The 11,883-nt window shown below is 50.9% G+C and overlaps 1 protein-coding gene across 1 annotated transcript in view; it reads right to left on the bottom strand.

Annotated features, from left to right (window-relative positions):
- Positions 1-503: 503 nt before the first annotated feature.
- The window catches only part of ENTREP1 (endosomal transmembrane epsin interactor 1), a gene marked incomplete at its 5' end in the record, with an annotated part of 61,687 nt that continues 50,307 nt past the window's right edge, over positions 504-11,883 (bottom strand). Inside the window, 5 exons of the mRNA XM_080820651.1 lie at positions 504-1,393; positions 4,277-4,569; positions 6,772-6,924; positions 9,407-9,485; positions 9,640-9,769. Of these exons, the coding sequence (XP_080676777.1) occupies positions 1,190-1,393; positions 4,277-4,569; positions 6,772-6,924; positions 9,407-9,485; positions 9,640-9,769 (859 nt within the window). The 3' untranslated portion in view covers positions 504-1,189. The remainder of the gene's footprint in view (positions 1,394-4,276; positions 4,570-6,771; positions 6,925-9,406; positions 9,486-9,639; positions 9,770-11,883) is intronic.

Genomic DNA, 11,883 nt, shown 5'->3' with positions numbered 1-11,883 from the left:
TCACAGACTCCTACCCCAACAGCAGTTAGTCTCCAGCAGCTCTCTTGAAATGTAAACTAAAGCTGTTACCCCCTGTGAAAAACTCTTCTGGGGCACCTTACTGTTAGCAAAAAATCCAGCCTGAGGCTCTCCCCACCTCTCCCCTCGCTCTCAAGTCCCACTGTCCTCTAGTGTTCCTGCATTGGCTGTTCCCTCCCCCTGGAACACCCTTCCCTGACCCTCAGAAGTCCAGCCCAGCGCAAACCTCACCTCCTCAAAGAAGCCGTTTGTAACTGTCCTCTTCCTTCTTGGCCCGACTCCCCAGTCTGTAATCCCGGCTAGAAAGCAGCTCTGGGAAACTGCTCAGCCAAGTGCCGCCAGCTGAAGGGGAAGGTGCCTTGTTGCTTAAACTGGTTCGGGGACCTGCGGGGACCGGAGAGGCTGCCCACCGCTGCCCCCAATGCTCAACCCCTCGGAAGGAAGGGCCTGGCCACCTACGCCCATACAAATGTTGTACACAGAGCCCAGAGGTCCAAAGTACACGTTTTTATTCTCGGTTGGGCCTTCACCATCTCGAGTTTTGCAAGCAGGAATAAATGGAATCAGCAAGAACCTCTCCCTAAACGTCCTTCCTTACCATTTGTCACTGACCGAGCTCCCCGTTTGTCCTAAGAGACTGATTTGGGGACGACCTAAAACGAAGCTTGACACGTGCAGAACACCGGGCTTAACCGTCCTGCTTCTGCACCCACGGCCCCCTGGCCGAGCAGTGGAAGGCTGTGGGAGCCAGCAGCCCCGTCTTTGGGGGGTGGGGGGTGCTCGGGGAGCAGAGAGCCAGGGGGAGGGAAGCGGGGACGAATCGTCAGCCCAGTTTCGCCCGTGTGACCTGGCAGAGGCTGGAGGGAGGCTGCCTCCGGGGCCTCCAGATCAGGCCTCCGAAAGCCAAATGGGCCTGGAAGAGCCCGCTCGTCCACCCCTGAATGTCCTCAGTCAGCAGAGCGAGGAGCTGGACAGCGGGAACGAATGTCCTCGGGAGAGCCTGGCCCCCTTCTGCGGAGCACCCAGAGGTCACGCCCCCTCCAGTCAGGGCGCTCCAAGGTCAGGGGGGATCATTCCGCCTTCCAGTCCATCTGCTTTCCTGCTCCTCCCTGGCCAACGCCAGGGTGGAGGCGGGTGGGAGGCGTTGCGGGGGCAGGGGGACCCCACAGGTTCACAGGACGGTCTCCCGGATGACGCCGATGAGGCTGTGGGGCCGCTCGGCTTCTGCTCGCTGGGGCCTCCTCTCGGCTCGGGGCCTCCCCGCCGGGACGAAGGTGCTCAGGTCCCCGCAGCTCCGCAGGTGCAAGAAGCCAGGCTGTCTCGGCGGGGGCAGCGCGTGGGCCCGGGAAGTGCTGGGCTGCAGCGGGGCCATTATCTTGGGGAGAGTAAGAGGGTGGGGGAGGCGTTAGGCTGCACCAGATGCGGCCCCCCCGCCTGCCTCCTCTCCCACCCACGCCCTGCCTAGCTTCATCGCTTTGGGAAAAAAATGGGGAGTTTTCCCAAAGTGGAACACGCTTGAAATTCCAGAGGTAATTTCCACAGATGGCCTCTTTCCTAACGTTCCTAAAATGTTTCCCAAATTTTCTATTGTTTCAGCTGCCGACCTGCCTCACGTCACTGCCCTGATTCTCCCGGGGCAGGTTCTTGCTTTACGTGTACAGTCTTCTCGCCATTTTTACCCAGTTTCCCTGCAGTCAGAGACAGGGGTTCTCACCAGGGCCTGCATGTTTCTGGAGGGGAGGAGAGGCGGCTGGTACCACGGATTCCCCCCTCCCCCACAGCAACTGCGACAGGCGATCTTCTAACAAGAACCCAGGTGATCCCGATGTTCCAGAAAAGTTGATAACCACCTGTCTGGCATTCTGGCCAGCTAATGAGTTTATAAAATGTCACCCCAAACCAGTGATGCTGCCAACTCATCTGCTAACCGTTGGATAACAAAACGTAATAAACAACATAAAACTGTGGCCAGTTTATTTGCAAAAAATGCTTAAGAATTGTTCTACCGCTAGATCTATCTTACAATGTAGCATACATGTAACTTGAAATATATAATATCATCGCTTACTTTGTAAAATGGGAAACATATGGGAAACCCCTCATCCAGCTGGGACTGAGGAAGGGAGAAATGACCACTACGTACAATTTCAGAATTTGCACAGTCATGCTATAGAACCTGTAACTCAATTAGCGTCTTGAGAAAAGCCCAGGCGTTTCATGGTCACCTAACATCACAGAAAAACCACTAGGCTGACGTTTTGTTTAGTTTGTACCATTCTGAGATTTTGAGGTCCTTGGGAGGTTAATCTCTCCAAAAGATGGGACATTAAATTTTGCTAACACACTGTCCCTATATTTGTCTTTAAAGCCCTGTCCTTATTTCCTGGTCAAAAATAAAATTCCAACATTCATAGATGTCAATCGCTGTGACATGTATGTTAGGGCAAGAGGTTTTGGTAGGTATGAACGTCGGGATGGGTCTAAAACCCATTCCCGTCCTACTAGGAAAAGTGAACATGTACAAAGCTGGGTAGAGTCAGGAATAGAAGCTCTCCTTCTGCTTGTCCCTCCCTCCTTCTGTCTGGGGCTGGTGTGGCACCAGGAAGCCTCACCCTTGGAGCCCGCTCCTGGGAGGTCCCAGCTGATGGCCCAGGGTCCACTGCAACAATCCCAGCACCTGAAATTCTACCCAGACTTGGCACAAAGACCCAGCAAACACCTCTGTTAGAGCGTGTGGTGAGCTGTAAGTACTTATTCATTTTCCCCAAAGCTACTTTCCAGGGCAGACTGAGCAGAAGACGCAGACCGACGGCTTGGCAGACGCTCTGACTCTCACCTCACTAGAGCTTGGCAGCCGTGGACAAGTGACTCCAAATACTTGCTCTGTGTGTCGGGCTGTCGGGGCCAGGCGGAGGGAAGGAGGCAGGGAATGACTTCTGGAGTAGACCAGGGTTAGGAGGATGTACATGTCTCCCCTACACGGATACCAACTATGGCGTGACCCAAGACCACCGGCGTCATGACCGCTGCTTGAAAGCGGACAGCAAGAGGGTCTGAGGTTCATGTACATCTTCGTGCAAGCAGCCAGACTGCTCTCCCGGGTCCCCTGAGGGGCTGGGAGAGAGACTGGCTTCTGGCTTCTCAGCAGAGGCCAGCAGGTTGAAAGGGAAATGGAAAGGAAAGTGAGAAGGCACTTGCTCGATCTGCCTTAACTCGCCTCAGACCCTGCAGCCCAGTGTATGGGTTACTGCACACAGACACGGCCAGGAAACACTTGCGAGCCACTGTGCTCTGAGGTCACAACAGCCACCCCACAGTCAAGGGGCAATGAAGCAAATGGCTTGAGCTGAAATCAAGAGTCAGTCACTTAACAGACTGAGCCACCCAGGTGCCCCCGGGAACGGTCTTTAAAGAGGTGGGTAATTACAGCTGTGACCGATCCCCAGTTCTCATCAGAAGGAAATCCCATTCAGACACCTGGTCCGACACTTCACTTTAAAAATGAGAAAACTGGGGCACCTCTGTTAGGCATCTGCCTTCAGGTCAGGTCATGATCTCAGGGTCCTGGGATCAAGCCCCGGGGCTCTCTGCTCAGCAGGGAGTCTGCTTCTCCCTTTCCCTCTGCCCCTCCCTCTGCTTGTGCTCTCTCACTCGCTCTCTCTCTCTTCCTAATAAATAAATAAAATCTTTTAAAAAATAAATAAATATAAATGAAAAAACTGACGACCAGAAGGATTATGTTACATGCCTGATTTTATCTTTCCCCTGGGTGACTTCAGGTGAAGGAATTGTGCTTTTTCATCTATAATCTATGGAGAAAAGATAATTTATTCCTTTAAGTCCAATCGATCTAGGTGTCTTGCCATCATTTCATGGGAATCTGAAAATTCATGTCTGTCCATCATTGCCAGACAGCCCTGTCAAGGGAAACCCCACTTGGCAAATGGAGTGCTGACAGGTCCCCACGCGGCCCAGACCCCTTTTGTTCCCGAGCGACACCGCTTTCTTATCCCAGGCCTGTTCCACATTCCAAGAAATCGGTTTCTCTCTCTGGGCCTGGAAGCTTGTGGAAAAGTCATCAGGCCTGAAAAGAAATGCTCCGGGTTCCTCTCTCTCCTTCCCCAGACCTCCTTCCCCCAGTTTCCTTGATAGCCTGACCTTGAACTTAGGGCACCTTGGACAGGAAATCGGAGAAGCTGTTGCAGCTGCTACGGAAACAAGCTCTCTGACTTGGGCCCGAGGTCAGTAATAACACTACCTGCTCCAGGAAGCTGGCGCTCGTGATGGCCTCCTCCATGTGCTCCTCGTCGGACTTGAGGACGGATTTAATGTTCTCCACCAGCTCGTGGATGTCTGGGGTCATACTGCAGGACGACTGCTCCAGGAACCTCGCCACCAGCAGCTTGGTGTCCATGTAGGACTTGTAATCTATCAGGGACCGGGGCCGGCATCGCGCAGCTCTGCACCGCAGACCTCGCCTCAAGGTCACCGCGGCCAGGTCCGGTCTGCCCTCGGTCTGCGTCGCGGCTTCGCAGCTGAGCACGGGGGCAGCTGGGGGCGGAGACAAACAATACGCACACACGTTGACCTCGCCCCGTGAGCTCCCGCCCGACTCGAGGCAGCACGGGCCACAGCACCGGCCACGGCACGGGCCACTAAACTCGGCGTGGAAAGCATGTTGCAAATGCCAACGACCATGCACATCTTGCTTTTCATCTTGCAGAAAGAAAAGGGGGAAAAACAAAAAACCAAAAAACAATGACATAAGCTCATTCCCTGAAGGTCCAACAGGACGTGTCCCCAGAACATTTCACGGTGCCATGGAGAACACAATCACCACGGGAGCGACAGATGACAGGGGAGGGCATCCAGAATGGAGCAACCGTGCCGGGGGGTGATGACCAATGTGGGGGGATGGGCAGGTGAGCAGAGGAAAGACGTGATGAGAGGAGGCTCCAAGGGAAGAGGATGCAGGAGCCTCTTGGAGAGGCCGAGGAGAGACGAGACTGCGGTGAAGGGAGGGCTCCGCTCCCTCTGACTGTACCTTTGTCCTAAACATCCTCAGGGCGTGGTGCCGACTATCCACGCTCACGCCATGGCTGGGAGGCCGCTCTAGGGCTGACTATTAGCAGAAAGAAAAATCTAGGTGCAGGGAAATCACCGGTCATCCCAGAAGTCAACAGCGGCCTGGGAAATTTCACTGCCAGGGGCTCTAATGTCCACAACTACCTACATCAGGAGGTTTAAGGACCAGCAGAACATGACTGTGCCATCGGGTGGGCGAAGGGGAGTGCAGGCCCAGTCTCCGCATGTTCATAAGCCAGCCAGCAGCCTTCAGCGTACAGAACCCTGGAGGTTTCAGTCTGGGAAGGCCTGACAAGCGGGAATTTGATATTCAAGGAAGAAAGGAAGCGGAGGGTGGGAGGATAGGTAGAGGAAGGGGAGCACTTCTTTTCCTCTGGAGAAACGTAGGCGCTCTAAACTGGGGTTAGCGGCCAACCTCCAGCCTGCCACGTGCATGTCCCAGAGAGCCGGAGTTTTCCAGGAACACTCCCTACGGACACTCCTGTGTGAGGGCAGTCAGGGACTACACTCCGTCACGGGAAGGCAATCCAGTCCTTCTACAGCAGAGGACTCCAGCAGGTAAACACGTGTCTCCTTCTCCCTGCAGCACCCCGGATCTGGAAGGACCTCACTAAGCTGTGCAGAGAGCCAAGCTCCTGTTGAAGCAGGCAGGCGGCCCGCTCGAGCCCTCAGCTTGCCAGGTGGGGTAGAGACCTGCCGTGAAACGGGCCTGGGGAGCTGAGGGGCCAGGTTGCCGGCCTGTGGGTTTGCAGAGGTGCTCAGTCCCAGGCGGCGGGACTCCTCCCGCTCAGAAGACAGGAGGAGCGTTCTCTCTGGTTCCCGCACGGTCAGTCCAGAGCTGCAGCGAACAACACAGGCAGTCAGAGGGACAAAACCAAGACTGCAAGGGTGTGACATGCGGCCCCAGAGAGAGCAAAGAGAGCGCGCAAAGTCGTGTTTGCACAGAGCAGGGCAGAGGCACTTGTTAGAGGAGGTCACCCGAAGAAGCTTGTGCTGGCGGGATTAAAGGTTTTCATTTTCTCCCTTTCTTTCCTTTATTTTACTTTTACAGTTTTCCGCAATGAAGAGCTATTTGGAGATGTTCAGGTATCCACACATTCAGAGAAAGCACTCAGGGTTATTTTAAGTCTTTAAGATTTTTTAAATTTAAAATTATTCAAATGACATCTATAACAAACTCCACACAGAAAGGGAGAGAATGCGAGTGTGACTTTCACTCTAGCTAAACTTCTTAAAACAGGTCAGATTTAAATAACTCAACAACCTATGCACAGTTTAAAAAAAAAAAAGATAACTTAGGTCATAAGAGAGGGGTAAAAAAAAATACACCCCTTTAACTTTTTCCTTGAGAACATTTATTTCCACAGGACCGCGAGCACCCAGAAATCAGAACATTTGCCTTTTCTTCATGTTGTACCTAGAACACTATCGTGTGCAACTAAATGCTTTTGATGACAATGAAAAGGAAAAACTCTACCAGCCTTAAACAATGTGACCGGTGAATATTCCTAATGTGCATGGAGAATATCTTATTTTCCAAGACCTCTTAACCTCTCTCGAGACATCTCTCAAGCTGCAGGGCGGTGGGCGGCCAGAGCCACCCGCTTTCGATGGGCACTTTTGGACAAACACGCACGGCGCTGAGCAAGGAGCTTGGGAGGGACATACCTCTCTCCACGGAATGATGGAGCACAGGGTCGCTCCTTGATCTCGTCCTCAGGGCTGGGAAGGCTGTCCGGCTTCTCGTGGGAGGCAGCTGGTTTGCATCGGGAGTTGAGATGGATGTGCTTTCTTCTCCAGGTGTGTTAGGAATGTCCTCACCTGATTTTTTTTTTTTTTTTAAAGAAGAGAAACATAAATTTTTTCACCAGCTGTTGCCTTCACAAGGTTGGGCAGGAAGCCCCTGTGAGCCCGAACGTTCAGGGGCAAGGGGACACAGTTAACCACATTTGCTTGGGCTGTTGGCCGGGTGAGTTTTTATTTCCCAGCACTGTGGGAAATGCTGCCTCTCCAAACCACCCCTCCACACCTAAAACAAGCCAACAAAAAATTGTAAGTCCACGAGTAAAGTCAAGAAGCCCTGCCAAAATGTCAGGTGTTTTGTGGTTTTTGGTTTTTTGTTTTTTGTTCCTTTTCCTGCAAAGGGCTTAAAATCTTCTCCAGGGAACCCTCCTGGTGTGGTGCCAGAAAGCTCCTCGCCACTTTCCAGTTTCCGGCAATGCGAGGTGAGCCTGGGCGGGGTGGGAGGAACACCTGCCCGGGTCAGGGGACTTCCCCAGGGCTGCAGACCACAAAGGCAGGCTGTGGAGGCGTCCGCACAGCCCAGGGTGCAGGCCGGGATGTGAAAGGCATGACCGGCCAAGGCAAAGAGCCTGCGGCCACCGCGTGGATGGGGAGAACCACTCAAGAAACGGATGACTTCCGCTCAGGACAAGCACATCAGAGCCTTGGTGAGCCTGTGTGTGGTCTGGGCAACTTTCTTAAGAAATGGGAGAATCACAACCGTACTTAGGGAAGAGAGCACTGCTGCCTTCTTCTAAGACGGAAGGTGAACAGAAGAGAAACTCATTACAAACAGTGCTGCTGAAAAATCACCCCCACGGAAACTAGCTAGAAAGTGTTGATCCATTATTTTTCACCCTTGCCATTTCGTGCTGGTGGACAGTTCTCTGGGCCATTTAAAAACCTCTCCAAAGACAGAGAGCTGCCATCATGCTCCCTTAAATGACAAAGATAGCTGTAAACTGACTCTTGTCTTTTGAGGCAGGGCGGAAAATCAGCATTCACTAGGCGTGAAGGCGGCATGACCCAGACCCGAGGTTATAAATGACAGCACAATCTCACAGCAAATCATCCTGCCATAGACAAAACTCATTTTTCCTTTTAGAAGAGGCCCTCTTATTTTAACAGGAGAAAGAAATCCTAGGTGGGAAAACACAGGAATGCCAAATTAAACTCTCTAATCCATTTCACAGGTCCCTGAGACAAGTCTGGGGACTCATTAAAGATTCTGAGCCTATCTTTATTTCTGTTCACACAGTATCTCCTACTCGCCAATCGTTGACAGTATTTTTAAAACTGGAAAGAAGAATGCAATTTTTTTTGGACTTTAAAAATTTACTTATTTGAGAGAGCGTGAGTGGGGGAGGGGCAGAGGGCGAGAGATGAGCAGACTCCCCACTTAGCGAGGAGCCCAATTTGGGTCTGGATCCCAGGACGCTGAGATCATGACCTGAGCTGAAGGCAGACACTTAACCCACTGAGCCATCCAGGTGCCCGAAGAAGGATGTAATTTAAACCATTGTCTTCAAGATATCTGACCTCCAACAAAATATATAGGTCATTTTTTTTTTCAGTGAGTGTGATTGTATTTAAATTATTCCATAACAAGACTGATGAAAACACATGAAGGGGAAAAAACCCTCAAGGCCTTAGGATTTTACTATCAGCAAATTACCTCAGGGCAGGTGCTGTTTTAGGCAAGTTTGAGACTCTAAATTTCTGCTTTCTCTTGCCTCGTAGGAATCTCTTCTCATTTCCTGTGATACTTATTGTATATTCTGGAGAATATTTAATGACTTGTTACAGGAGTTTTTTAAAAAAAAATTTTTGCCAGCTTATTTATTTTTGCATTTAAAAAAATTATTAACATATAATGTATTATTTGTTTCAGGGGTACAGGTCTGTGATTCACCAGTCTTATACAATACACAGCACTCACCACACCACATACCCTCCCCAATGTCCATCCCCCAGACACCCCATACCTCCCTCCTCCCTCCACTCCAGCACCCCTCAGTGTGTTTCCCGAGATGAAGACTCTCCTATGGTTTGTCTCCCTCTGTGGTTTCATCCTGATTCATTTTCTCCCCTCTTCCCCCGTGATCCTCTGCCCTGTTTCTCAAATTCCACATAAAATATATTGGTCATTGGGGCACATGGGTGGCTCGGTGGGTTAAAGCCTCTGCCTTCAGCTCAGGTCGTGATCTCAGGGCCCTGGGATCGAGCCCTGCATCGGGCTCTCTGCTTGGCGGGCAGGGAGCCTGCTTCCCCACCCCAACACCCCCCCCCCATGCTGCCACACCTGCCTCTCTGCCTGCTTGTGATCTCTGTCAAATAAATAAATAAAATTTAAAATATATATATATTTATATTTTATATATTTAAATATTTATATATATTTTATATTTATATATATTATATATATGTGTGTGTGTGTGTGTGTGTGTGTGTGTGTGTCATTATTTCATGATGTCTTACTCGACAGAATCCTGCGTTTGGGCAGGAATCTTCTATTTATTACCTTGAGTCAGTGGCATGCAGATCGGTTCCAAGGGGCTCGCGGCACCTTCCGATCCTCCTGGCACGTGGAATGAAGACCCCTACATCACAGGAGAAAAGAGGGCTATCTGTGGGTATTCAGCTCATCTCCCACCTGGACTCCGCTGGACTTAAAACCACATTCAGGACCCGTGTCCCAGGGTTCTCTGCGCGCCAGGCTGCGCTTCCCACCAGCGGTCAGCACATGGACCGTACCTGCTCCTGGTCCGTCTGGCTCACCACAGCTTCGTACGGAGGCGGGGGGTCCAAGGGACAGAACACTTCCACACCTTTGATTCGTGCTCCGTAGATATGGGGGAGGGGGATGACATCAGGACCGACCATCCTAGGGAAAGCATCTTGGCATCAGGAAGTAGGTCTACAGACCGCGGGTCTGACAGTGCTTGCTTCTGCGTGATGATGGCCTTTGCCTCGGGACGGCTATCGGCGGACCGAACAGAAGACCCCTGACCCCTCACTCCTGCATGACAGTCTCCTGGCCCAGAATCAGGGGGAAAATCTCAGCTGAGGGAGGGCCCAGAGTTTCTTAGGCAAGTGACGACGTATAAAATGCAATGCCGTCATTGCTTTTAAAGTCACTAGCCAGAAAGCAAGCAATAATCCACAGACAGAAAGCAGACTGGTGGTGGCTGGGGGAAGGGGAATGGGGGGTGACCGCTGAGTGGGTACAGGTCTCTCTGGAGGGGATGAACACGCTGCAGGGGCAGATTGGGGGGCAGGGGGTGGTTACATAATACCATGATTGTACCAAATGCCACTTAATGGTAGACTTCCAAATGGTTCCACTCATATTATGTGAACTTCACCTTAATAGAAAAAAAAACAAAACTAGGGATGCAGGGCAACACAATTATTTCTTACATTAGTACATGACAAGATTTCTTGCCTGGGTTCACCTAAGATCTGATGAATGGTAGAAACTCCCTATTTGTTAAATAAATATTTGAAGGGCTGAATTACTTTTTTTCCAGGAAAGCGAACAGCATCACAGCTCAGAGACAAAGCAGGATGAAGGAGAGTGACCCTTCCTAAATACAGTTGGTCAAGCAAACGTTGGTTGAGCACTGGCTTCAAGCCAGGCACGGGGGCTTTTGTCCTGTGAGTGAGAGGCCCTCCATATCAAATAACTAAATAAACCTCAAGATATTCTGCCTGTGTTCCTAGAAAACTACACACACACACACACACACACACACACACACACACACACAGCCTAGATAATAAGGAGCCTCAATTATGAAACGGCGGTTTAAAATACACAGAAACTTGTTTCTTTTAACCACACTTACAGTTACAAAATAAGTCAGTCCCGGGGGATGTAAGAGACAGCGGGGTGACCACAGTTAATAATACCGTATTCCCTATTTGAAAGTTGCTAAGAGAGTAAACCCTCAAAGTTTTGATCACAAGAAAAATAATCCCGCAACGATGTGCGGGGACGGATGTTAACTAGACTGATGGGGGCCATCACTCCACAATGTGCACTAATATGGAATCATTATGCCGTACCCCTGAAGCTAGTAGAATGTTCTAGGTCAGTTTTATATCCCATTTTAAAAAGATACAAGGAAAACCAGAAAACCTGTGCTCAGGCCACGGAGCATTGGAAAATGAAAAGAAGAGGTAATAGCAGAAGTTTCGTGCCAGTTCTCGAACGATGAAAATGGTCATGAGCTGAAGGAGACGGGTGAAAGGGCCCAGGCCAGCTGCACGTTCAGAAAGGCGCTCTGTGGAGTCGCGGTTGTTTCGTTTTATCCCTGTGCCCGTTTACAAAAATGCAACTGGTGGAGGAAAACAAGTTGAAAAAGATGTGATGTTCTTTTTTCCTTGCAATAAAACTCAGTGAGCCCTAGGGACTCCTTCCGTCCTCTCCGGAGGGCCAGGCTTCCGCCCTGAATTAGCAGGACCCCATGAGCCATCTTTCCAGCGCTCTCAAATCCCCTGGCTTCCCCCCTTGAGCCAATTCCCCACATTTCCCCCCTGCTGTGTCCTCCCCAGGGACACCCCCAGCTGTGCCTGCTGCTCTGTTAGCTCTGGTGGTCTTTGATACCCCCCCTAAACCAAAGGCTATGTTCTCAGAGAAGAGAGGGTTTGCTTGGGGCCAGGAGGTCAGAGGAACAGACTTCCATTTGAGACCTTAAATGACCATGGAATCCCTTTAAGAAGTAGGGGAAGGGGACACATTTTCTTTAAATCGACCCCAATGAATGGCTTCTTATGGTGGTTACTGTGATGACCAAGAAAGCCTCTGTGTGACAGAAGATGTTTCTAGAAATGAAAAGGAAGGTTCCTTTCCTATGAAGCAGTTCTTATTCACATCTTTTCAGTACGTAGGGATCTGTAGGGTGAAATCGGTGCACTGTGTCCTGACAGGTGTTTTCCTGATCCCTGATGGCCCCCAACCCTAGCGAGAGAGTAGAATCACCCGGGGAAACCACT

This window comes from Martes martes (genome assembly GCF_963455335.1).
Source record: "Martes martes genome assembly, chromosome: 12".
Lineage (NCBI taxonomy): Eukaryota > Metazoa > Chordata > Mammalia > Carnivora > Mustelidae > Martes > Martes martes.
This window is presented reverse-complemented; position numbering and strand designations above follow the sequence as displayed.